The sequence below is a fragment of the Cydia amplana genome, chromosome 1, assembly GCF_948474715.1.
Source record: "Cydia amplana chromosome 1, ilCydAmpl1.1, whole genome shotgun sequence".
NCBI lineage: Eukaryota > Metazoa > Arthropoda > Insecta > Lepidoptera > Tortricidae > Cydia > Cydia amplana.
In genome coordinates this window covers 26,305,715-26,333,714 of record NC_086069.1, presented here as the reverse complement: position 1 = coordinate 26,333,714, position 28,000 = coordinate 26,305,715, and the positions used below count along the sequence as shown (strand labels likewise).

General features: G+C 39.5%; 1 protein-coding gene across 3 annotated transcripts; it reads right to left on the bottom strand.

Annotated features, from left to right (window-relative positions):
• Nucleotides 1–358: 358 nt before the first annotated feature.
• LOC134650897 (coiled-coil domain-containing protein 170) lies at nucleotides 359–28,000 on the bottom strand. Of its 3 annotated transcripts, none has more exons than XM_063505837.1 (15): nucleotides 27,897–28,000; nucleotides 20,185–20,274; nucleotides 19,188–19,742; nucleotides 16,713–16,896; nucleotides 15,943–16,115; nucleotides 15,318–15,446; nucleotides 15,107–15,178; nucleotides 14,300–14,443; nucleotides 12,132–12,212; nucleotides 10,585–10,689; nucleotides 2,942–3,109; nucleotides 1,325–1,435; nucleotides 988–1,127; nucleotides 677–874; nucleotides 359–543 (listed from the first exon to the last, which is right to left on the bottom strand). In XM_063505837.1, exons 1-15 carry the CDS (start codon nucleotides 27,969–27,971, stop codon nucleotides 459–461), a joined length of 2,310 nt encoding a protein of 769 aa, XP_063361907.1. In that variant the 5' UTR covers nucleotides 27,972–28,000; the 3' UTR covers nucleotides 359–458. The 3 variants fall into 3 exon arrangements, with proteins under 3 accessions (XP_063361907.1, XP_063361916.1, XP_063361925.1); XM_063505846.1 differs by lacking the exon at nucleotides 27,897–28,000 and adding an exon at nucleotides 20,366–20,577; XM_063505855.1 differs by lacking the exon at nucleotides 12,132–12,212.

Genomic DNA, 28,000 nt, shown 5'->3' with positions numbered 1-28,000 from the left:
CCGGTCGGTCGGTCGGTATTTTGAATAGGGGTGCTAGGTCGGGTAACCTCCACGAGGGTCTGGGCCATTCCAGTGTCTGTTGATCCTTACGGATCCGCAGCTATAAGCGATTATTAAAGTCAAATTCTCGAACCGCGCGTGTTGTATTTTTGTGTGTGGCCTTTTTGATTCGCCAAATGGAATGGTCAATCTTCAAACGGACTAAACTTGTAAGTACTCGTACTTTCACCACCGTTTATTAACAGTTTCCGGAGGGTCCAGTCCAGAGGTTGCAGTATTAGATGCGAGCGCGGTGACGGCAACGCCAACGCGATGGTTACAAGGCAACACGCACCTTGTACAACTTGTCTTCCATCTGTAACACACATGGTCGGCAAACTTGTACTCGTACCACCGTCCATTAACAGTTTAAAGAGGTTTCTGGCTTAGAAGCGAGCGCGGCGACGGGGGCGCGAGGGTCACAAGGCAGCACGAGCCTTGTACAGGTCGTCCTCTAAATCAAATGCCGGGTCCGCGTACCCTGAGTCGTCGTAGCGGAGTGATCTGGAAACAAACACAAATTGAATAGCTTGATCAGTGTGGAATACGTTGGAACAGCATTTATGTGTCGGATGTTGAGGTTATTTGCAATGTTTCTAGTATGTTTGGTTAATGGTATGATCAAAGTGAGAAGAACCTGTCGGGGGTCCGAGTGCGACAGCGCGACGGCGGCGGCGAGCGTGACGACGCGCGCAGCAGCGTCGGGTCGTCGTACCGACGCGACACCACGGTGAAGTCGTGGTGCGCGTCGATCAGCTTCTGCAGACGGGAGACCATTTCGAAGTCCGACACCGATGACGGCACCAGGATGCCAAGGAGTTTCGCTATTGAGTTCCTAGAGCAACAAAAAAAGCAAGTTAAATGTTAGTTGCACTATAGGCTACTCTTTCCCCTAATTGTCTATCGAAAATCTAAACATCTAGGTATTTGAAAAGTGGGTGTGGATACCTAAAGCTGGTGAGCTGAGCCTCTCTCCTATGACTTTCAGCAAGCGCTTCTTTGGTGCGGGCCAGGTCATCGCGTAACATGTTGATCTGGTGCTCTGATGTGGTCCGTTCTTGCTCGAAGGTCTCCCCAGTGTTCCGGACCTGCTCATACAATTTTCACAGACAATGATGTAAATAAAGGTACAATGAATTTAGTTATGTCATCGAGTTGAAGAGTTGCTTCTTGCCGCTTTATATAGCAGTACATCAATACGACCACACTCAGATTTAAGACGCAAAATGCTTGTCTTCGTACAAATCTGAGTTTATAAAGGATTTCTGAACGCCCATTGCCCTACCTGGTCTTTGAGCACGTTGACTTTGCGGTTGTACCGCACTCGGAGCAGCTCGGCTTCCTCCAGCTTCTTCTGAAGCTCCTCGATCTTGCGCGCCCTCTCCAATGAAATTATCTGTGATGACCAGTACAAACTTGTTAGTCGAACATTTGCCAAACCCTCGACTAATCAGATAACAGGGTGCGTATCCATCATGCCAATCGTTTACGCTCCGTAGCAACGTACGTACGAACGAAACGCAACTACTACTACACGTAGGTACTACACTAATATGGAAGAGGGGGTCCCGTTGTTTCCCATAAAGTTTTAAGTCATAATGTATTGTTTGTCATATTATCATTAGTCATAAAACTGAAACCGTTATCTTTTCGTTAGGTTATCCTATATAGGATAGGTTAGGTTTGTTTTATGGCAATCCTGAGAAGTGACGCGTTTCTGAACCAAATGAATTATGATTAACGAAAATGCGGGAAAACAGTGCGGGTATGGCTTAAAACTTTTTGGGAAACAATAGAGACCCATCCATGGAAGAGTGATAGAGAGACACAAAGCGTTTCTTTGTCGTAGCGCAAGCGATTGTCAATTGGCTAGGCACGCAGGTGTTTTAGTTCTACGTCAGCAGAATATGAACAGCAACCCAAATATGTAATCTAGAGGTACTGGTTCTTTTTAAGTAATCTTGAGTCTCTCGTTATTATCGCCTACACAACATAATGAACTATCTATCTATAAAAGTAGTCATTGATCAGAAAATTCCAGGTTTTCGGAATATAGGATAGCTAAATAATAACAGAATATATATAGGATATCTAATGTAATTGCATGTCCAATGTACAATGATTCATTGTGACTTCGTAGTTACTAGATATTAGGTATTGAAGGAGCAACAATTTACTGCCTTGTACTTATTTAGGTAGTTGGAAATTCTTGGCAATCTAGATCAGTAATTCAACCCGGCGTATTATGATGATACACATAACTTCTGGTCTAATCGACTACATAAATCAAGATGAATGAGATCACGGCAAGTGATGTTAATGTATAAATCCATTTAACCTTGCTCTTACATACATTTATTCATGCAAATCGGGTTAATAAATGAATAAGTTTAAGTTAAAAATACTGTTTACTTTGATTCACATTCCTCGTCAGTCGATAGTTACAATGTAAGGGCTAGGCTGTTCTTCTGAACATTTAGATCATCCTGGAGCTGATAATTGCTTAAAATAATTTGATAGCGATCAAAACAAAAATGGGAAACACCATTCAAATATTCAGTGCAAGAGTTTTAACAATAGCACCTGCAGCTGTTGTTACCATCTTCTCCATCCAGAATGTACCCGAAATTTCTCGCGTATAAGCTTTAAAGTCCCAACACCATCAGCAGTCACGCTCCTCAGGAGGTTGCCGAATTGCTGAGCGAACTCACCATTCTACCTACTCGGCCACATCAGCTACCTCGGTGGGTGGCAGCTGCGCAGCAAGATATTCCACTACATGTGAGCTGACTCCGCTTATCTTGTACTACCACGCCAGAGGACCTACTGCGTAATTCTAAAATCAAAATTTCGATTTTCTTCGGTAGACCTTCTAACCTGTATTTGCTCACTCCTCACTCACCTTATACTCTGCCGCGTCAGCCACCTGCGCGTGCAGATCGCGCAGCTGCGCGCGGGCATCTCCGAGTTGCGCGGCTAGCTTGTCACACTGGCGGGCGAGCTTCTTGCTCCTCGCTGTCGCCTCGTCGCGCTCGGCCTGCAGCACGGCGCGCACGCGCGATGACTCCTCCTGTTAGGGTCATACATATGGGGCCCGTTTCTCAAAAGCTTGTAACTACAAGTTAAGCGGATGTCACTTAGGTACTTATTGTCAGCTTTTGTTAGAAAGGGACTTCCACTTGTATTACAAGTTACAAGCGTTTGAGAAACGGGCCCATGGAGGCTGACTTGTAACATTTCGGTATAATATATCGTGTAAATCACATGCTCAAGAGTGAGTCTCGAGTTTCACAATAAATTAATCACTTTAATCAGTGTAGTGTGCCCGACGTGCTCCACTCGGATGTGGATTTCTGGCGCCAAATATGTCTATGAAAAGACTAAAAAATTGCAATGAGTCAGAGTGGTACCACGAGTACCTATCTATGTAACATTGTATCAATATATTTATTATGTCAATGTGAGGTTTTCTCAAACCACTAGGTAAACTGAGGAAAAATAGGTAAATAATCCAGCAATTACGAACTCGATATCACGATCTCAATTATGTTTTATGCGTGCATGTTTTGATAATTAGAAGCCTATCCAAATATACCGGTATAATTAAGTTAGTAGCTATATATATAGTGAGTAATGCATAATTGTATAACAGAGGCAGCTATCTATACCTAGAAATATGAAGACGGGAAGTATACACTGTACAGTTATGCCCGGAGGCAAGGCTGCATACGGGTCATTTAAATCAAACAAATAAATTACGCGAACGAGTTTTGTTTTCCATCGTTGAACATTGATAGAGAGGTGAGAGTCAGGATGGCGGGTGTATGTAAACAAAAATAAACAAAAAGCATACCATATTTTAGTACCTAATTTGTACTATTTGGTACCTCATATAAAAAAATTAGTACCTCACGGTATTTAAAGTTATCAGCAAAAAACGTTACACCCGCCAACCTGACAGTCAGAATGGCGGGTGTATTTTATTACGCTATGATCCCGCGATTATTGATAAATTCTATAAAAGCCAAATTTTAGTACCTTTTTAGTACTTTCATATTCAATTATAAATTGAGCCATTTTATTTGTGGTTTCCGAGTTATACTCATTTTACATTTTGCATTGCTATTAAAAAAATTCAGGCGCTTTAATTTTTCACCGTATTGATATCGTTTTTAAGAAAAAACGCTACGCTACAACTATTTTTATTACGCCAGGATTTAGTACCTTTCATGATTAATCTGTTACCCTTTCACGGGTAATCTGTTAGGTTCAATTAACTATGAAAATTACGTCTTACAAATGGCCAGGCGCCATGTCAAAGGATTCTTCCTAAGAAGAAATTCCGCTCTTCGTTGTGCATGTAATTGTGTACATAATACCTACTCTTAAGTAGGTACATGGTGATTAATCAAATAAGAAGAGTGGAGATCGAGGGGGGAGGCCTTTGCCCAGCAGTGGGACACTGTAATTGTATAGGCTTATAATAATAAAAATAATAGGCCCATCTAGTGCGCGGCAAGTCCCCACCTGCCTCGATAACTTGTGAACACATTGTTATGGCAGGTGTCCGTACGTCTTTGTAATAACCCAGTCTCATAGTCCACCCAAACTTCAATCCATAGATCGGTATACTGTTCTCTTTTTCTACAATAGTCCCAATGCCTCTGTCTATTGTTGCACCTGTGAACGGGTTCCAGCAGGCGTTCTATATGACATAAAAGCTCTCCAAGGGGCCTCTACGTGTTGGATCTGTGTCCCCACGCAAGCCTATCAAAAAACCGGGATTATAGGCCCGTGATATCCAAGGAGATACAAAAATAATAATATTTATAATAATACACTAACTATCCGTCCTGAGCAATTTCTATTTCGTTAATGTCTGCCCTATTATTGGGCACATTAATGTGCAATTGTTTTACAAGGGGCAAAGTTGTTGTTTAATATCCTCGTGCTAATATTGATACACGAGTAAGTGAAAGTTTCAAAAATAGAACCATGAGCGTAGCGCGTGGTTCTAAAGTACAGGAATCTTGAAAGTTGCGAGGGTTTCAACTACAACGCATGAGGCTTAAAAAAACTTTGCTACCAAATGAAACACAATTTCTTTCCACACCAACGCGAGGAAAATACTTAAACAATTTGAAATCAAATTAAATAAACGAATGCTGTAATTATTAGTGGCTTTTGTTCACTAAGTATTATACATTAATTAAATTTACAGAAATAGGCATGCACGTCATGCTCGGCGTTTTGGCACTTTTATATGCAATTATGATTATGGTAAGTCAGGATTATGATAATCATATTGATCATATGACCAGTCGATAGAGTCTGTGCAGAAGAGTCGTGGAATGTAAGGCATATTTATACGAGTATAAATATTTTTTTCATTTTTATTTTCAAGGCAGCCCATACATTTCACGACTCTTCTCTTTCCGCACAGACTCTATTAATCTTTACAAGAAATTATAATTTTCACACTCGACTTAAAATAATAATTATTGTTGAACTTTTTTAAGGATGCACATGTTTAGCGGTATTTTTTTAACACCATTTCATGATAAAAACAAAGGTGTGTTACTAGTAGATTGTTAACCAAGGGATGAAAGGCACTCATTTCTGCCGAGGTAGTTTGGTGCTCGAACGCAGTGAGAGCGCCAATAGTCCGAGGCTGATATGATGCCTTTCACTCGAGTTAAACACTCTACTTTTCATTTCGAATACGAGGAAAGTAAAATACGTGTTTTATTAATACGTAGTGCAGAAACGTATCATCAACACCTTTTAGAACAACATTCTATCAGAGCATAAGAAATATATTTCCATCCATTTTGATCCTGATTTCGGTTTTAAGTTTCGTTATTTAGATTTACTTATTTCCATCCGCTCTAAAGGAAAATTAAAGACACAAAAGGCACTAATAGGGTTCAGTAATGAAATTTATAATGGTACATTACGAAAATCTTGCACAAACACGGCTTGCACGTTTTTATTTAGATAAAATAACGACATTTGAAAAAGTAGTCGATATAAAACAGTCAAACACCGATAGGTTATTAATCTAATATCTATACTTAATATACCTCCCTGGCAACGGAAATGCACTTATTTTTTGGCCCACCTGTATACCTAGCTAGTGTGAATCATTAAGTTGACGAAGAAGAAAGTTTGTCAAGGAAATGCTTGCGCAGCATAGGTACGCTTGAATGTGAATTTGGTCTGCGCTTACCTGATAGAGAGTGGGAGAACGTTCCAAAGTCTGATAGCCTATGCCTGTACATGTACCTACATACTATGCCTTAAACAGTTTTTTGAAAAAAAAAAACACTATAGCCTAGTTCGGACTATATTAGTCGAGTGGCGAGTATTTTAGTTGACTAAAATCGGTCAGCTAAACTAAAATCGTTCGCACTACAGATGAGGCCACAATGAAGAGCGGAATTTCTTAGGAAGAATCCTTTGACATGGCGCCTGGCCATTTGTAAGACGTAATTTTCATAGTTAATTGAACCTAACAGATTAACCGTGAAAGGGTAACAGATTAATCATGAAAGGTACTAAATCCTGGCGTAATAAAAATAGTTGTAGCGTAGCGTTTTTTCTTAAAAACGATATCGATACGGTGAAAAATTAAAGCGCCTGAATTTTTTTAATAGCAATGCAAAGTGTAAAATGAGTATAACTCGGAAACCACAAATAAAATGGCTCAATTTATAATTGAATATGAAAGTACTAAAAAGGTACTAAAATTTGGCTTTTATAGAATTTATCAATAATCGCGGGATCATAGCGTAATAAAATACACCCGCCATTCTGACTGTCAGGTTGGCGGGTGTAACGTTTTTTGCTGATAACTTTAAATACCGTGAGGTACTAATTTTTTTATATGAGGTACCAAATAGTACAAATTAGGTACTAAAATATGGTATGCTTTTTGTTTAATTTTATTTACATACACCCGCCATTCTGACTCTCACATAGAGAGACTCCGGTTAAAATCGTGACGAGTTGAAGCGGAAATGTAAGACGAACAGACGTCAATATTTTAATTTTTTTTAGTTGGTATATAGGTGCCTATAATAAATAGTAGGCTTTCATAGCACGATTTTGTTTAGGTAATATGTACTACTTACATATTTCTCGAATGCTAATAAACACTCGATCGATCACTTTACTACAAATAAACTCATTAAGGGTGAGACGCCATATTGGACAGATGGAATACCAACCTAAGGTAGGTTCCCTCTCATAAATCATAGTATTTAGTTAGCACCTAGGTCATCTTGACTCACCTTGACTTCATGTAACATGACTTCATGTACTTACTATGTTCAGCGGCTAGCAGCGTATCACACGATACAAACGCCTTATATAAATAAGTTGAAAGTCGAAAACAGCCTAGCAACAAACAATTATTACACTATACCGACGTACGCGTAAGTACAAAAATACAAAAAAAATACATAAAGTTTATTTACAAATTTAGGTACTTAATATACAAAAATATAATTATATCCGTCAGAGACCATCAAACTAATAGGCTGAGCCTGCATCTTGACCATCTGATCTGCGCGTGTGGTGGTGGTGTTGATCAATGAGCAATTCTAAGATAGGTAAATTATATTATTACAAATACTTACGCGGTTTTAAAGTATTTGATAAAGGAGCATAATATTCTACCACAGTGTCGGTTTATTTATAAATGTTTCGAACTTGATTTTTCTGAAAAGCTAGGTGAAGTTTTGACGCAAACCCATTGATTATCAGATCAAATATGAGATTCCTAGCAATCCTAGCATTTTTCGAATTATTAAAAGCGTAGCGTAATGTTGACAAGTGACACCGGTACCTATAATAAAGTCCGTCAACCAAATCTTGTCAGTAGTAAAAGGCGGCAAATTTGAAAAATCGCGGGTTAGCAACACTGTGTTCGAATAATTCCAAAATGCGTGTCATCTGTGTTTTATCTGTGGAATGTGGATCGTGAACGACAGCCGTCACCTTATTTGTTTTCATTTGGTTTTCATTCTGAATCGTTTCTGTTTCAAGAGATATTTCTGCTGTCACCATTAAATACCAATACATTAAATAAGAATAAGCAAAACTAAGGGGCCTACAATGTACAATCATGCTCGTTGATGGTAAACATTACTAAAAATTGAGGTTATGACAAGTACATACTGGAAGAACTCTTTCGAACTTTTAAGATTATGTTCAGTTTTTTTGTTTTACGGTTAAAAGGCATAAATAAAATTAAAACGTATGCCTAAATCTATCCAACAAGACCATAAATTGTGTCCTGGAAACCGTCCATAGGCCCACATGTCTAATATTTTCAGCAATCAGTTGTGACTATTTACAAAGATGCAATAATACTACAGAGTATTATGCTTGGTTGAAGTGACCCGGTAACATTGGTAACTTCATTATATTTTTTCAATTAATTACCTGAATTATAGTGTAAGCTAAAGTGACCCTTATCTTATTTACCTTTAAATTAAATAAACACCCAAATATCAGTTGTTTTATTTTTAATATGTAATCCTATTGTACAATATATACCAATCAAAAAAATTACACAGGTATGTCATATTCATCCAGAAGAGTACACTAATTTACATTAACAAGTGGCATATTATATTGTAAATAACAAATAAGAGAGAATATAAATTCTCTTTGTTCCCTATCTATGTCTTCTATGTTTACTAAAATAAAATCATATCAAAATGCAGATAATTAGATAGTGCATATATTTGTTATTTACAATATAATATGCCACTTGTTGTAATATGCCTATCGTAGTGCTTATGCACTACGATAGGCAGTTGTTTTTGATATCTTCAAATTTGTTCATCATTTTGATTAACATTGTTTTAACATCGCTTTTAAATTGTCCGTCCATGTTTCAAATTTTTTCAATAAACCGCGAGTGACAATTTGAATTAACGTACGCAGGGCGCGCTCAGCGGAAAAAAAAATCTTTTGGTTCGATGTACATTGCTGCTATTCTTAGCGCAATACTGCTCTTTGAGTGTTGCCCTACTTTAGTTTGCTTTACATTGCTACTGACAAGATTTGGTTGACGGACTATATATACTCCTACAACATAGAAGGTAGGATCCTATAGAAGTGGTATACGCGTGCCTCCGTGAGGGACAAAACATAGGCAATGCGACACTATGATTGGTCGAATTTATTTGTTGCCCACCATAACCCATACTAATTTATGGTGGGGAATAAAAAAAATGTGAGACTGTGACAAGGACAAACAATAATAGCGCTTTCGCTGCTACTCCTACTGAAAGATACATAAGACTATCCCGTTCGCTCATTTCCCCCACCCATCATGCCTTATCCAGTTAAAAAACTAGATTCATGTCCTACAAATATAATGCGCTAACTTATAGTCCGTCAACCAAATCTTGTCAGTAGCAATGTAAAGCAAACTAAAGTAGGTAAATAACAAATATATGCACTATCTAATTATCTGCATTTTGATATGATTTTATTTTAGTAAACATAGAAGACATAGATAGGGAACAAAGAGAATTTATATTCTCTCTTATTTGTTATTTACAATATAATATGCCACTTGTTAATGTAAATTAGTGTACTCTTCTGGATGAATATGACATACCTGTGTAATTTTTTTGATTGGTATATATTGTACAATAGGATTACATATTAAAAATAAAACAACTGATATTTGGGTGTTTATTTAATTTAAAGGTAAATAAGATAAGGGTCACTTTAGCTTACACTATAATTCAGGTAATTAATTGAAAAAATATAATGAAGTTACCAATGTTACCGGGTCACTTCAACCAAGCATAATACTCTGTAGTATTATTGCATCTTTGTAAATAGTCACAACTGATTGCTGAAAATATTAGACATGTGGGCCTATGGACGGTTTCCAGGACACAATTTATGGTCTTGTTGGATAGATTTAGGCATACGTTTTAATTTTATTTATGCCTTTTAACCGTAAAACAAAAAAACTGAACATAATCTTAAAAGTTCGAAAGAGTTCTTCCAGTATGTACTTGTCATAACCTCAATTTTTAGTAATGTTTACCATCAACGAGCATGATTGTACATTGTAGGCCCCTTAGTTTTGCTTATTCTTATTTAATGTATTGGTATTTAATGGTGACAGCAGAAATATCTCTTGAAACAGAAACGATTCAGAATGAAAACCAAATGAAAACAAATAAGGTGACGGCTGTCGTTCACGATCCACATTCCACAGATAAAACACAGATGACACGCATTTTGGAATTATTCGAACACAGTGTTGCTAACCCGCGATTTTTCAAATTTGCCGCCTTTTACTACTGACAAGATTTGGTTGACGGACTTTAACTACTCGTAGCTGTACCGCATAGTTTGGCGGTAAAAACAAATCACTGTCAAAAACATACTAAAGCTGTCCCATTTGTTATAGTTTTTGATAATGATTTGTTTACTTTCATTGTAAATTGTTAATTAATACAACAGACAATTTGAACTGGTAACGTGTACCATTTCCATTTACCACTTTACCTGAACACTTAGTTTGCGCCGTAACAGGTCCAGATGCAAGTCTTTCCTTTGGATTTGTTCCCTAAGAATCCTTATTCGTCTTTGCAGTTGGTACACCACGGCCGTCTGTGAAAACGCATGCAATGTTAGGTGGCGTAGTACGTACTACAGGTGCATCCAGGGCTATAACCGCGAAGTATCGAAGTTCGCAAAATGCGGCCATTTTTCTCCTTCACTCTAATTACGCCTTAATTGGAGTAAAAGAGAAAGATCCCCGCAATTTGAGAATTTCGGTTTTCGCGGTAGCCCCTCTGAATATCTAGCTAGATCAAGCGAATGCACCGAGAGTGCGCACGGCTGTTTCCTTCAGATTGCGCGCGTTCGCATCGCTAGATTTTGATGCACCTTTATGCCACATAGGTATTTATCAGACCTTAATTCTACCTAACAGAATTAATGAGGTATACTTGCAAACTTGGATGTAGGTATATAACGAAGTACATAATACTTAAATGAATGGATGAAAGATGTTTACAATATCAGACTACTTAAATGCGCTAAATACGTAGTAGCTAGAGTGTTAGAGTGTTCTAAATCGATCGATAGCCGATCGATGGATCATCTATCAACGTCAAATCATCAACCAAGTAAAATAAACGACCGTCTAATAGATAGATACATCGATCTCACACTCTTATGTCACATGTAATGTAAAAAAACGATCCGAGCGAAGTTGAAACGTCAACGAATCCGAGCCGAGGGCCACACGGAACGCACGCTCCGAGAACTATGCACGCTGGATGCTGACGCCGACCGCCATTCATTTGTTGTAACAATAAACCTTACGCTACGTCTTACGTAGGCGAACAACGCGCGAACGCCGCGCGGCCGCCGCGCCGCTTCGCGTCTAAATCGCTCACGTACGAGTAGGACACACCTATACGTATCAACGGTTTGTTTCATCCTCGCCGCGCCGCGCCGCGCCCCGCCGCGCCACCGCCGTGCCGCGCCGCGCCGCCGCCGCGCGGCGTTCGCGCGTTGTTCGCCTACGTAAGACGTACCGTTAGCGGTCGGCGCGCGGCGTCAGCGTCGAGCCTGCACATTCGAGGCGTGCGGTTCGTGGCCGAAGCGTGGCTCGGGCACGACATTGCGCGACTGGCGGCGGCAACCATAGGTTGGAGCGAGACATAGCGATCGAACCTTTCGTTCCCACCTATAGTTGTCGCTGCAGCCGTCGCCAGTCGCGTAATGTCATGGCGTGGACGAGCCGTAGTCAGGCGATATCGCTCGGAGCGTTTTTTTCGTAGCGTTTTGTGTCTCGGGTCATGAAAAATACGTTTGCTGTAGAACGTGTTTCCTAACTTTAACAGAGAAACAAAATGCGGTGCAATCCAAAGATAGCTCATTACTACGGTTTTACACCGTGCTGTCTGCATACTTACTGTGCGTGATAAATTGATGATAGATAAAATAGTCAAGTCATTAAGTGCCAATTCGGTTCTAATTAGCGGTCAGTATTATTACTATACGATGCCTGGTGTAGCATGCCTTTTCGGAATGTCTCTTACTTCTTTAAGGTAAGGCAAGTCATGGAAAGAACGCTCCCTGCGTAGGCGAGGCAGCGTGCCATAGTATCCGTAATATAGCAGCTACACAAAATATTAATAATTGTCAATTTAGAGAACTGTCATGTAAAGGTGTGTCCAGATCTGGCGAATTCGCAGGCGAGCAGTTTGCTTAATTCACAAACTGGCTTATTGAAGGCGCGTTCGCCAGATGTAGACGCACCTTTAGACCTTTCACAGGCGTAGATACTACCGTATTACTACCATATAGATATACATACATTATCTACTATGTCATCTTCTGTCACTTTGTTGAGTTGAATTGGAACCCACGAAAAAATCTACTATTTTTTTTTTATTGCAGTACACCTATGACTATTAATTTTGCTTATAAATCTTTTTTTTTGCCGGTTACTCTTTTTTACCGGAAGGTAGTTAGAATATCGATAAGCAACGGCCCCTGGCCAATGTTTAAATATCACAAAATGGTAGCTGAATTAGTCTTACGTCAGAACGGAATATGTAAGTAAATATATGCATGAAATTAATGCGAATTTTGAGGACTTAGGCAATTTAGACACGAGTCAAAAGTCCGATCGATCACGAAACCGCAATCACGGCTATAAGTTGAAAATGATCTCACTAAACTAAACATTTGAACCTACCTATTATTAATATAGTAACTATTAAATTATAATATCCGCGCCAACGCATTAAATTAACTGAAGTATTATTACGGACGAAAATAGCACTGCAAAATATAAGTTATTGGCATTGCTTGAAATACGCCACTGCTACCTCAAAATAAGATTGAAGATGCTCACCACTAATTTAATATGGAAACGATACATACATATATTTTCATTATTAATTGTATTTATTATAAGAACCAATTCTTCATTTAGTGCTCGTTAGCCGGTTATAACGGTAACCAGTAGGTTTTCACATCATTCTGCTACGTAACCATAGACATATACCAACCTTATCGACGATCTTATCGCTCTCCAGCCTCGCCAGCTGCTCGGCGCGGTGCATGATGGAGTCCGTGTGTCCGATGTCCAGGGTCAGCGCGTCCATGTCCATGGTCCTGCAGTACCAACCTTGTCCACGATCTTATCGCTCTCCAGCCTCGCCAGCTGCTCGGCGCGGTGCATGATGGAGTCCGTGTGTCCGATGTCCAGGATCAGCTCGTCCATATCCATGGTCCTGCAGTACCAACCTTGTCCACGATCTTATCGCTCTCCAGCCTCGCCAACTGCTCGGCGCGGTGCATGATGGAGTCCGTGTGTCCGATGTCCAGAGTCAGCGCGTCCATGTCCATGGTCCTGCAGTACCAACCTTGTCCACGATCTTATCGCTCTCCAGCCTCACCAGCTGCTCGGCGCGGTGCATGATGGAGTCCGTGTGTCCGATGTCCAGGGTCAGCGCGTCCATATCCATGATCCTGTAGTACCAACCTTGTCGACGATCTTATCGCTCTCCAGCCTCGCCAGCTGCTCGGCGCGGTGCATGATGGAGTCCGTGTGTCCGATGTCCAGGGTCAGCGCGTCCATATCCATGGTCCTGCAGTACCAACCTTGTCCACGATCTTATCGCTCTCCAGCCTCGCCAGCTGCTCGGCGCGGTGCATGATGGAGTCCGTGTGTCCGATGTCCAGGGTCAGCGCGTCCATATCCATGGTCCTGCAGTACCAACCTTGTCCACGATCTTATCGCTCTCCAGCCTCGCCAGCTGCTCGGCGCGGTGCATGATGGAGTCCGTGTGTCCGATGTCCAGGGTCAGCGCGTCCATGTCCATGGTCCTGCAGTACCAACCTTGTCCACGATCTTATCGCTCTCCAGCCTCGCCAGCTGCTCGGCGCGGTGCATGATGGAGTCCGTGTGTCCGATGTCCAGGGTCAGCGCGTCCATGTCCATGGTCCTGCAGTACCAACCTTGTCCACGATCTTATCGCTCTCCAGCCTCGCCAGGTGCTCGGCGCGGTGCATGATGGAGTCCGTGTGTCCGATGTCCAGGGTCAGCGCGTCCATATCCATGGTCCTGCAGTACCAACCTTGTCCACGATCTTATCGCTCTCCAGCCTCGCCAGCTGCTCGGCGCGGTGCATGATGGAGTCCGTGTGTCCGATGTCCAGGGTCAGCGCGTCCATGTCCATGGTCCTGCAGTACCAACCTTGTCCACGATCTTATCGCTCTCCAGCCTCGCCAGCTGCTCGGCGCGGTGCATGATGGCGTCCGTGTGCAGCTCGATGCCGATGTCCTGGGTCAGTTCGTCCATATTCATCGTCCTGCTAAGCCGCTCGAGGAATGCTACAAACTGTAACAGTAATCCATTATTTTACAAAAAAAAACAGCGCCTTTGCGATTTCCGTGTGAATAAAAGTGACCAGATGTAAACCTTACGAGAAAGTTATAAGGTCCACGGATATTCAGTTAAGTGTTGGAGATAGTACGTCATTAATATAGTAAAGTTACTCGATTGGAACTGATTTATGATGGACCGGTGCAGGTCGATTCTGATAAACTGAAGCGATATCTAATGGGGACTTTAAGTATTCAATATACCTATCAGCATCGATAGTCTCATATATTCGTTTATTTCTTATTGCGTATCATTCCGTATTCATCACTCATTCGTCGAAAAGACCCTGCACTTGAAATATCTAATACCTTTAAACGAGCAATTCTTGCTTATTTATTTATTTATATATATATTTCAATGATCTCGGAAACGGCTCTAACGATTTCGATGAAATTTGGTATATGGGGGTTTTCGGGGGCGAAAAATCGATCTAGCTAAACGCTATCTCTGGGTAAACGCTCATTTTTTAGTTTTTATATGTTTTCCGAGCGAAGCTCGGTCTCCCAGATATTAAGAAGTTATGCAAATACAGTTTTAATTTTGGTAGAACGCGACTGTGTAAAGATTAACAGTCTATAATTTGAATTTATCTATGGTTCTTCCTAATTTGATGCTTACATTAGCTTTGTCCTTGCGTAAATTGTCCCTGGTGAGCTCGAGCGCTGCCAGTTCAGCCTCAAGCTTGTGGACCTATGAAAACATATCTTTAAGAGTAGATTATCATAGGATACATTATCATAGGGTAAGGTAATTTTTTCTTCAGTATAGGTACATATAATATAATATACATATTACGACATTTATTTCAATTCACGACGTAAGTAGGTACCTTCCCCTCGAGCATGTTGCGCTCGTCCTCCAGCACCCGCACTCGGGTCGCCGCCTGGTCGTGCGCGTGCGCCGCGCGGCTCAGCTGCTGAGACTCCATGCCTAGCTTCTCGCGCAGCGCGTCGATTTGCTGACAAGAGGTATAAAATCACTTGAATTTAGATTTTTACATAAATAGGTAGGTACCATCACCATCAGATATATCGGATAGGCGTAGGTGTTCACAATATCTGAACACGCACTCTTGCCCTGATATAAATAGAGGCGTGATCAGATATTTGTGAGCGCCCTAGCTGCAGCGATATTATCTGATGGTGACTGTACTAAATAAAGTAATTTAAATAGTAGCATAAATAATTAACTAATGACCTAGATTTTTACATCATCGCAAAAGCAATAAGACTTAGATTCAATTTGAGTGACAAACTCCAGCAACCGGAAGTCTTTTTGAAATTTAATGAATTGACAGAAAGTTATAATTCCAACAGCTCTAATTTATGATAAATAATTTATGATATACATATAACCCATCTGATCTGAAGGGATATAACTTTACCAATCCTAAACCTTATTGCACCGAGATAAAGTCTACCTACCATTGCTCAGTAATCAGTGTCAGTACGTACCACAGTTTTATCCTTGTTGTCGCTCAGTATCTCCCTAATCCTGTCCTTGATAGTGCTCTCGTGGGCCTCGACGAACCGCGTCGGCAAGCTCAGGAGGATCGCGATTGACTCCATCGTGTTGCGGAATTCCGTTTGCAATCTTTGGTATTTTTCGTCGCGATGACGTAGGTCCTCTGAAAATATATATATGTAGAAACAAATTTTCGTACACGTACTCATTTCTTAGTGTAAGGCCTGAGTGGACGCTCGAGTTGGGCGTGCAGCGGGGCGGGGCGTGCGGCGTGTATGTTAAACAAATGCAAGCGTATAGCAACGGCCTTAGTGCACGCCGCTCAAATCACTTGTGAGCCCGACGCCTCGCTGCACGCCCCGCCGAACGCTCCGCTTCGAGCGTCCACACAGGCCTAACACTTAACTCCCATAAAATGACTAGGACTTACACAAGACTACTTTTAGTATGGTAACAAGTCACTCCACGATTTCGTCGAGTAGCTAAAGGTACCTACAAGTACGTGCGGCCCACACCAATTGTGGTGTCTAGCCATAGTAGTTGCCGCGCATCGCTACGGAATGGACGCCTGCTCGCGCTGCTGCCACCTAGCGGTCATATCTGTTGTAATAGACGCGTTTTGTTAGAAAGTGAATCTTCTGTACCTAGTACTGTTATTTATTCCGTGCCAAACGTCATGGCTGACTACAAGTATGGCGGTGATCCACTGTGAGCCGCTCCAGCGGCAGTGACGTCCTCTGCCGGTTTAATAAATACCCACCTTTCAGCTGCACAATCATGGACTCATTCTGGTTGACGTTGTCGGTGACGACGCACAGGTTCTTGGAGCAGTGGGACAGCTTCTCGCGCGCCTCGTGCAGCTCGCGGTCCAGGACCCTCGTTTGTACGGACAGGGACTCCTTCTCCTGCCGTAGACGCTCCAGCTCAAGCAGCTGAGACGTCACCTAGTAGATTTACAATTCAGTTTTGGTAAGCAGACATCTATGCTAAAAGAAAAAATAGAACAATTTTGGTGTGGAGTAGCGCATTGCTCTACTGGTAATCCAACGCCCCAAATACGAGGCACTACGGGGTGAGGTGGGTTTTCCTCTTTATCCTCAAAGTTATGAAATGGAACTACCCAAAATAAAATAAAAACTAAAATTCAAACGTCCGGAACACTTATTATATAGGGGAAACTGGGGAGGGTTGATCAACCCTTTTGTTTTTAGCATACATTTTCTTAACTATTTGTAGTATTGAAAAACTTTATAGACCATACGATTCAGAATTTATCTCTTCATTAATAGTTTGAATTAGAACAGATTTGTGCAATAAATTAGACCATTATTTAATGAAAACCCATACTGTTGACTTTTACCATGTGTCACCTATGTAAGGGAGACTTGTTTACCCCTGGTCGGGAGCCTTGATCCTAGGGGGATCAAGTGACCCTGGTTCTTGGGACACATGGTAAACAGATTTTTACCATGTCTCCCCATACCAGATTCTCATTGATTATATAACTAGGATCGCTATTAGCAATGCATCTATAATTTGTAAAATACACAGCAAACATATATATATTGCATCTTCCATGCTTTGAAGTTGTATTTCCGGTAATCAGATGTGTAAGCCGAGGGGATCAAGTCTTCCAGATTTGGGGACACTTGGTAAAAAGATTTTAAGCGGCAATGTCATATTTCGAGGGTAGTATCTACATTAATTTATTCACTTTATCTACAGAAAATTAATATATGAAGATATCTAACACATATTAATCCATAATCTTATACTTTTAAAAAATAATGTAATCGACGATTACATTATTTTTTAAAAGTATAATTACGACGATTACTAATCGTAGTATCCATAAAACAACATAAAATAGGGAATCAATTTTTGAACCAAAAAAAAGTTAAAAAAAAAACAAAAATCTAAGTTATTAACATAAAATTTCTTGTAACAAGCTAAATTTTTTAAAGTTATTATGAAGGTATTTTTAGCGTCAGATACCTACAGCAATTTTAATTTTTTTACCCATCTCTGGTCGTTATTGTTTACTATAATAAATAAGTTTAGAAATTTACTGCTCACGTTTCGAGGACGGTGTTTGAGCTACATAATCCTAAAATCCTTTCTATGGACCGTCGGTTCTATAGTACATAAGGTCGGAAAGCCATTGAAATAGCATTTCATCCATAAAAACAAATATCGCCGGTTGAAAACCAAATATCGTTATAAGTGTTGTTTGTCGACCGAGTAACATCCCCTGTGTGTAAAAAGTTTAACTTGATAAACAAGATCAAGTGCGGGTAGTTCGTAAAATGTTGATGTCAACTTTAGTTAGTCTTTTCAAAGGCCACGGGGATAATTCCGTTTTCGGAGTTCGGAGTCGGTTGTATAATTAAAAACTGAATTATACGCCATTAAATCCCGTTTTAATAAACAATAATCAGTCAAAAACCTTGAAAGTTTAAATCGGTGTTTCTCTGGTCGTACTTTTGCGGCATGATTTACTAAAGAAAAGAAAATATTTATGATAGCTCTATGAATCATTTTGTAAGTAAATTTATTACAATGTATATACTTGATCGCTTTGGGGGTGACATGATCCCGGAATCATATCTCCCCTGAAGAAAAAGACAAAGTCTCCCCATACATAGTAAGATTATAAAACGTGCCGTACTCGAAACGTGTGTTCGCGTATATCAATGTAATCCAAGTTAATCATCACTTCAATAAACAACAAATAAAATAAGCACACTCACTAACATCATTTCCATCTCATATTATAAAATAAATCTAGTTAAAGCTTACCGAAAATTTAATATAGTACGCAGAAAATCTTTCACCGTCCGCCATTTTTGAACCACTGACTTTTCCGATACAGTGCCATGACAGAACGTGAAGTTAGGAACGAATGAATGAGTGTTACCAGTGCAAAAAAATGTATCTCGTTTGGTTTGATTAAAAATGAAGTTTACCAAGTGTCCCCTAGGGATCGACCCTCCCCACCCTCACCTATACCATTCCGTTTTCGTACGTAAAAATAAAATGTTATCGAGGTTTGAATTTCAGTTTTGACTCTACTCATCCCATTTTACGGTAATAGCGAAAAAAATTACTGACTGCTACTTTCACAATACTCAAAAACGACCGGAATATGACGCTTCGATAGTTTTAGTTGAGACGGACGATATCCCAGTAAGTATAGCGGTCTCGACACATTGTATAATTAATTTAGATACATCACCTGTCGTTGCAGCATGTCTTTGTCCGCGTTAGCTCTCTCCAACGCATCCCGGCAACTCCTAAAGTCCTGCTCAACACTCGACAAGTTCTCCGTAGTGTTCATGCACTTGTTCTTGAGCCTTGTTATTTCTTGCACCAACTCCGCCGCTTTGATTATAAGACTTTCGGGGGAATGAGTGTGGGTAGTGTCGCAGAATTCAGCGTCCAATGCCGCAGACAAGCGACGCACTAAGTCGTGAAACTGGCAGCGGGCATTTTCCTTTTGCTGCTCTTCGTTGTGACACTCTAATTCAAGATTACGAAGCTTCTTTTCTAAGTCTTTTATTTTATCATCGTAGTAGCGATTGTCCCTCTGTAAAGTCTGTACTGTCATGTCGCTCCTCCCCTGAGCAGCTTGCAGGTTACGCTGTATTTCTTCGAGGTCCTGAATTTTCTTCCTAAGAGATGATATGACCGCGTTTTGTCTGGCATTCTGTTCGCGCAGGTGGTCTATTTCCACCTGCTGCTCTAAAATCCTTTGATCACGAGAAAGCATTTGGTTCTTTAAATCGCTGACCTGCAACATTGTTAGAATACAGAAATTAATAGGTAGGTACGTTTCGAATGCCTGTTAAGAATTTAAAGTTCAGTTACATTATCAGCAGACTTCGGTGGTCCAGTCCGATACTTACTAATATCGGATCTTATGTGAGGGCATCGGATCCGATTTTGTGTCGGACGTCGGATATTGTAAAAAACTCTTAAACCTAAAAGTAGCATCTATGCTATGTAACTAATTCAGTACCTTTAAATAACTAAATAATACCTACTTAAAAATGATTAAGTATATTGTTACTTAATACTAACGTACTTTTTTTGTGCTACTTTACCCAGGCTGCACGTAATTTTGAAGTCAAAGTTGTCTAAAAACAATCTTTTTTAGTGACACACATCCATTCAAACCAGCGACAGGTTTTTCCATACTTTTAGCCCGGGGTGAACCGATACCGCATACTCACTTCAGACAACAATTTATCTCGCTTATACTGCAGCCCCGCGAGATCGCTCCTCAAGGCGGTCACGACGTCATTCCCCACGTCCGCGTCCATCTGTAGGTAATACAAGTTCACCATAAATTATTCATCGAAGGTGCGGCTTCAATAGGCTAACAGTGGCACTATAATTACAGTCATAACTTACAAAATGCCATGGCGAGGTTTTATCGTCAGACAGTCCTATCCAAGCGAGCAGAAGACAACTACTAAGCCGTACTTCTTATTAAAAAGTTTGCGTGACCCGTATTGCTATTTTAAGCTCGCGAAAGGCACGATATTCTCATTATCATGAAAAGGAAAACCCACCCAAACAAATTATGACTTTGTTGACATGATTTGTCTGATAAAGACCGCGACATGGGGTTCCATGCAGGTACATACTTAGGCAGCTCCGCTGTCAACAACCGTATAAAAGGGAAAAACGAATTCCTTTTATAGCTACGAACTGCATAGTTTCAGGGAAATCTCTGCATGGTACGGTCTTGAACACGCTACTTTGCATCGTACTAAAAGTACGATCATAATTGATTTAGCAAAAAGCGCAGGCTTTATTGAAGAAATGTCGATACGAGATACGAGTATCGTAGCTCGTACCGATTACCTGACAGGTACCGTTTGAATTGAACTTGTGATGGATTACTTATAGTAGTGCCGTGCCTTTTTTATCAGTAGGTATGCATGTAATGAGGTATTAATAGCATTAAAACTATAATTACGAGATCTTCGACGAAGAAATAAGGACGCGCAAAGTGGTGCAAAATATTGTATGGTTTAGAGTTTTAGACAGTCCTACCTAATACCACTACATAAGCCATAACAGGACCATTCTCTAAATTAATAAATGAATTAGATATCTACTTAAATTATTAATAAATGTTCTGTAACATAAAATACTTCCGAATGTCAGTTAATCTCGAAAATAAACTCAGTCAGAATTATGGGTGGATTCCGGAATTCCCCGATGTTCAGAAGTATTCTGAATTACCCGATTGCTTACATCTCTTAATGGCTCCTCTACACGATGGGCCAACGCCGGACACTCCAAGGGACGCAGCCATGCGGTAGAATGAGATAGCAATATCACTTGCTCCCTGTAACGCATAAATGCGTCCCTTGGAGTGGCCGGCATTGGCCCATCGTGAAGAGGAGCCATAAAACAAAGTCCCCCCCCCCCCCCGCGTCTGTCTGTTTGCAATAAACTCAAAAACCACTGAACGGATTTTCATGCGGTTTACTATTCGGAAAAGAGCTTTTTCTTCCCTGTTAGGAGGGATCAAAGTGTCACTTTTCCTCCCTGCTAGGAGGGATGAAAGTAACACTTTTCTGTCCTAGCACACTATTTTTACATTTATTGCACATTATTTTTTTAGCTTAAATAATCTGTTTACGTCATTTCAAATTAGGGGGGGAGGGGGTCTGGACATCGGATGATGGTAACATGACGTAGGAGGAAACGGGGTCATTCGAAGCATGATTTTAGCCCCCCCCCCCTAAATCAAAAATCGTCAAAAATAGATGACGTAATTTATGGACAGCCCCCTTGACGGAAATATATAATTTTGATCCCTTGTAACACAAACTACTATATTAACCCATGCGAATCCCGAGCGAGTCGCTAGTAGGTAAATAAAGATCTGACCATAATAAAGGTTCCTTTTTACGGAATCCTAAAAACAGCCTTTTAGTTAGAGGACGGCTGAACTGGGCCGATCCTCATTAAATCGGCAAAAATCGTAACAGGGCGAAGTAGAAAATGAGCCGGTGTGTAGCGCCATCTATCGGAAAATCTGGTCACTAATTTGCGCATTAACTTGCCAACGCAAGCAACGCGCCACGAGCGTAGCAGGAACAACACGGGAAAAACCGTATGTGATATTTAATAAGATTTTGAGAATAAATTATAATTATTTAGTGTGAGTTAGGTTAAAATAATGGTATTCAGTAGGTAGTGATTAAAAATATGATCTGTGTATACCCGAATATTTGTTAATTAATCTGTCGGTCGTCGCGAAAATGACCCTTCTCTCCTACCCGCAGATTGTAATGATAAAAGAGTATAAATATAATGTACCATGGGGTGGAAGATTCATTCTCGCTCGGCGCTGGAACGAGTAACACTAAATTTAGCACGAAGGTTACTGCTTGTGAACTTAAGATTGTTTAAGAGTGTACGTAGAAGTAACTAGTCGGAGTAAATTAAAAGTAAATGATTGTACCAAGGACTTTGATTCATTACAAGTCAGACGTGGTGGTCAACGGCGCCCATAAAAGGACTAGAACGTGTGAGTACCTAGTATACATATACATGTTTTATATACTCGGACGTTGTGGTAGTAAGTTTTAAGTTGTAATAATGCTTATAATCTTAAAGCCTGATTGAGAATATGTAGATACGCGATTATGGTTAAGTTGAAGTAACAAATGCAGACGTGTTACGTAATTTATAAATCTGCTACTAATCAAAATCGATACAGGCATTGAGCGAATTGAAAACCTTATTTTTTTTACAAGAGTCATGTTATTTTTAGGCCGTGGTTACAAGTTGTCTTAGAATTTGAATACTTACGATTAGGCTGTACAGTGTAGTAGTATGTTTTTAAGTATAAACGTGCTCGGTTGTTATGCAGATTTAGTTAAAATACGTACTGTCGTTAAATTAAGTGTTTACGTGTATTAGAAGGTCATCTGCTTCCAGAAATATATACATTTGTAAATCAATGTATTTTGCTTTTCCAATTAATTAAACGTATATTATTTTAACAAAGAACCAGCCGTTACACCTCGATCATCTTGCCTGTCCAGAATACCCGCCTGTTATATTTTTTTATTCAAAATAATTCCTTACCCACATTTCATTTGTGTTTTTTTTAAACATTGCTAGTGTTGCTAACACGTGTACCTACATCCTATACTTGAGTTTCGAATACTGAACTTAATCTATTACATAGTATGAGCTAAATGATCTAATAGTAAAGTCATGATTAGTTCCCAAAATGAATAAAAGGACTCTATTAACCTGTCAGCTCCCAAGGGCTTAATCACACGTTGTCATTAGTATGTATGAGTGGCATGTAGGTGATTGGATAGCAACAATTAAAATTTAAAATTTCAATGTTGAATTGGCTGTTATGTATGTGCACCATGTAGGTGATGTACTTAACCAGATCTAATGTCTAGTTACCTATGTATGTAGGTGGGTAATAATGAATTTAGTCACCATGTAGGTGGTGTACTATAACCAGATCTAATGTCTAGTTACCTATGTATGTAGGTGGGTAATAGTGAAGTTAGTCACCATGTAGGTGGTGTACTATAACCAGATCCAATGTCTAGTTACCTATGTATGTAGGTGGGTAATAGTGAAGTTAGTCACCATGTAGGTGGTGTACTATAACCAGATCTAATGTCTAGTTACCTATGTATGTAGGTGGGTAATAGTGAAGTTAGTCACCATGTAGGTGGTGTACTATAACCAGATCTAACGTCTAGTTTCCTATGTATGTAGGTGGGTAATAGTGAAGTTAGTCACCATGTAGGTGGTGTACTTAACCAAATCTAATGGCCAGTTATCCATGTAGGTGTGCTGCTTATGAGTGCGGACATGTAGGTGTGCTGCTTATGAGTGCGGACATGTAGGTGTGCTGCTTATGAGTGCGGACATGTAGGTGTGCTGCTTATGAGTGCGGACATGTAGGTGTGCTGCTTATGAGTGCGGACATGTAGGTGTGCTGCTTATGAGTGCGGACATGTAGGTGTGCTGCAGAGTTGAGTTAAAGATTTTAAAGTTTAAAGAGATGAGTTAAAGATTTTAAAGTTTAAAGAGTTGAGTTAAAGATTTTAAAGTTTAAAGAGTTGAGTTAAAGATTTTAAAGTTTAAAGAGTTGAGTTAAAGATTTTAAAGTTTAAAGAGTTGAGTTAAAGATTTTAAAGTTTAAAGAGTTGAGTTAAAGATTTTAAAGTTTAAAGAGTTGAGTTAAAGATTTTAAAGTTTAAAGAGTTGAGTTAAAGATTTTAAAGTTTAAAGAGTTGAGTTAAAGATTTTAATAAAGAGTTGAGTTAAAGATTTTAAAGTTTAAAGAGTTCAGTTAAAGATTTTAAAGTTTACAGAGTTGAGTTAAGGATTTTAAAGTTTAAAGAGTTGAGTTAAAGATTTAAAGTTTAAAGAGTTGAGTTTAAAGATTAGTTTAATGATTTTAAAGTGTTGAGTTTAAAGATTAGTGTAATGATTTTAAAGTATTGAGTTTAAAGATTAGTTTAATGGTTTTAAAGAGTTTTGAGTTTAAAGATTTGAGTTTAATGATTTTAAAGTTTAGTTTAATTTAATGATTTTAAAGTTTAAAGAGTTTTGAGTTGAGTTTAAATGTTTTAAAGTTTAAAGAGTTTTGAGTTGAGTTTAAAGGTTTTAAAGTTTAAAGAGTTTTGAGTTGAGTTTAAAGGTTTTAAAGTTTAAAGAGTTTTGAGTTGAGTTTAAAGGTTTTAAAGTTTAAAGAGTTTTGAGTTGAGTTTAAAGGTTTTAAAGTTTAAAGAGTTTTGAGTTGAGTTTAAAGGTTTTAAAGTTTAAAGAGTTTTGAGTTGAGTTTAAAGGTTTTAAAGTTTAAAGAGTTTTGAGTTGAGTTTAAAGGCAGCCATGTAGATGTGCTGTTACATTCATAGTCTACAGCCATGTAGATGTGCTGTTATGAATGCAGATATGCAGGTATGCTGCCAGAGTCCATAGATCTGAGTAGTCTGATAGATCTGAGTAGTCGGAGTAGTCCGAGTAGTCTAACGAGTCTGTTCAATGAGTCTTAACGAGTCTGTTCAATGAGTCTAACGAGTCTAACGAGTCTGTTCAATGAGTCTAACGAGTCTGTTCAATGAGTCTAACGAGTCTGTTCAATGAGTCTAACGAGTCTGTTCAATGAGTCTAACGAGTCTGTTCAATGAGTCTAACGAGTCTGTTCAATTAGTCTAACGAGTCTGTTCAATTAGTCTAACGAGTCTGTTCAATGAGTCTAACGAGTCTGTTCAATGAGTCTAACGAGTCTGTTCAATGAGTCTAACGAGTCTGTTCAATGAGTCTATCGAGTCTGTTCAATGAGTCTAACGAGTCTGTTCAATGAGTCTAACGAGTCTGTTCAATGAGTCTAACGAGTCTGTTCAATGAGTCTAACGAGTCTGTTCAATGAGTCTAACGAGTCTGTTCAATGAGTCTAACGAGTCTGTTCAATGAGTCTAACGAGTCTGTTCAATGAGTCTAACGAGTCTGTCCAATGAGTCTAACGAGTCTGTCCAATGAGTCTAACGAGTCTGTCCAATGAGACTAACGAGTCTGGTCAATGAGTCTGTTCAATGAGTTTAAAGAGTTTAATAAAGAGAGTTTGGACAGTTTAGAGAGTTCGTAGAATTTAAACAGGAAAAAGCATGCTGTGTAGGGTGAAAATAAATTTTAACAAACAATCATACAGCGCACTGAAATTTAATTACAGGAAAAAATGAGGTGAGCGACGGTGGACAGATGACGTGGTACACTGCGACAGCCGAGCGTGAGGTGCCTGAAGACAGATGTCGTCACAACAGCGGGCGCAGACGACGGTGGCCTCTCTCAGATGACCCGTACGAAGGACCGCGGGAGTCAAGGCGACGGTCAAGAGGGATCTTACGAGTGGAAGTTGTCATCAAGTTTGTAGCCTAGTATTGTAATCGTACACCCATTGCAACTGTTAATTACAAGCCTGATTAAGTTGTTAATGTAATTACGTATTAGCTTCCCCAAAAAACATTATATTCATAAAGTACATGTATTTCGTGAACCTTTACATGCTTTTTAGTATAAATGCTAAGAGTATTAGTATTCTATAAACTGACTACAACTAAAATAAATAGGACTGTAAAGGCATTTAGGCAACACGGCCGAGTGTGATATTATTGTTGATCGTGCACCGGAGGTAGCACGCAGTCGGATGGCCGAGTGTGATATTTAATAAGATTTTGAGAATAAATTATAATTATTTAGTGTGAGTTAGGTTAAAATAATGGTATTCAGTAGGTAGTGATTAAAAATATGATCTGTGTATACCCGAATATTTGTTAATTAATCTGTCGGTCGTCGCGAAAATGACCCTTCTCTCCTACCCGCAGATTGTAATGATAAAAGAGTATAAATATAATGTACCATGGGGTGGAAGATTCATTCTCGCTCGGCGCTGGAACGAGTAACACTAAATTTAGCACGAAGGTTACTGCTTGTGAACTTAAGATTGTTTAAGAGTGTACGTAGAAGTAACTAGTCGGAGTAAATTAAAAGTAAATGATTGTACCAAGGACTTTGATTCATTACACGTATGTAGCGACAAGCGCCTCCGGACAGAGAACCCGCCTAGCAGGTCGCTGGCAGGCGATGTGCTCATGTACCTACTACCATAGAGAAATTTAGTAAGACAAGAGTGCTCACTCCATACATCAGTTCAGACTATTAATTTCAGTGTCTACATCTAGCATCGAGTAGCGGAACTATCAGTACTGACTTGACAATGACCGGAAAGTCTTATCTCAACAGCATAAGACTTTCCGGACGGTGCTACATCTATTGTCAAGATAGCAGTACTGATAGTTCCGCTACTCGATGCTAGATGCTAATAGTCTTTTAGGTACTAAAACTGATGTATGGAGTGAGCACTATATGTATTTTTTTCTCTATGCTACTACGAATGTTGGTTTTTCAGATTTTCATGTAATAGATTTTTATTTTTTTTCTTCACCTCAGCAGCAGCAGCTCGTACAAGGGTGCTTAAAAATAGTAAGTATTTAAATGGGATAAAGGCGTTCATTGTATTTTTCCTGTAGGTACCTACATATTTATGATCATATTAATTTTGTGTGGGTAATAATTTCATATCTTTTCTCTGCTACCTACAACTCGAACTCTTTCATATGATACGTACCCCACTAAATTGACTTTGACTTGTTGCCATCTACCATCTTATCTTACCAAAAATCTCAAAAGTAGGTAATTGTAGAGAGATAACGTATTAGGTAGGTATCTATCTATCTAATACCTTTAAACGAGCAATTCTTGCATATTTATTTATTTATATATATATTTATTTATTTATATGTATATATATTTCTGCGATCTCGGGAACGGCTCTAACGATTTCGATGAAATTTGCTATATGGGGGTTTTTGGGGGCGAAAAATCGATCTAGCTAGGTTTTATCTCTGGGAAAACGCGCATTTTCGAGTTTGTATGTTTTCCGAGCAAAGCTCGGTCACCCAGATATTAACCTGTCCGATCCCGCGACCCGAAAACTAATTTTGTCGTTGTCTCCCAGTATGGCTCACATTTGAGCCACTGGGAGTTAAGTGGGAGGTTTTGAAAATCGTGGGAAATCTGGAAAATTTATTTACGGCTCATATTTGAGCCCTTGGGATATGACAGGTTAATATTATATATATGCTGAAAAAACTTTTAAAATCAAATTGAAAGTAAATAGGGAGGTTTCTACTTCTACGCTACGGTAATAAAAACGGATTACTTTGTGTAAAAAATTGTATATACAAAGATTTTTAGCGATTACGTGAGTAGTGACCCATTCGTTGTTTTAAAATCTAAAATATATGTATTTACGGCCAGATAACGATGAAACAGATCCAGGCGATCCAGCCGAAAATCCATACCTTTACTTTCCACTCACCTCTGTTGGTGTTTTGCTGCACAGAGCCTCGTATATCTTCCAATCCTCTTCGTCCTTCCCCTTATCGCCTTCCATAGTATTTACACGTCTCGCTTATTTGGAGC

Bases quoted from the DNA above. Each gene is read 5' to 3' on its own strand.
- LOC134650897 (XM_063505837.1), bottom strand. From the start codon at position 27,971: ATGGAAGGCGATAAGGGGAAGGACGAAGAGGATTGGAAGATATACGAG. The intron at 16,116-16,712 runs GTGGGTATTTAT...ATATATTTTCAG, and splicing joins CATGATTGTGCAGCTGAAAG to AGGACCTACGTCATCGCGAC. The intron at 875-987 runs GTATCCACACCC...TTGTTGCTCTAG, and splicing joins GCTCAGCTCACCAGCTTTAG to GAACTCAATAGCGAAACTCC.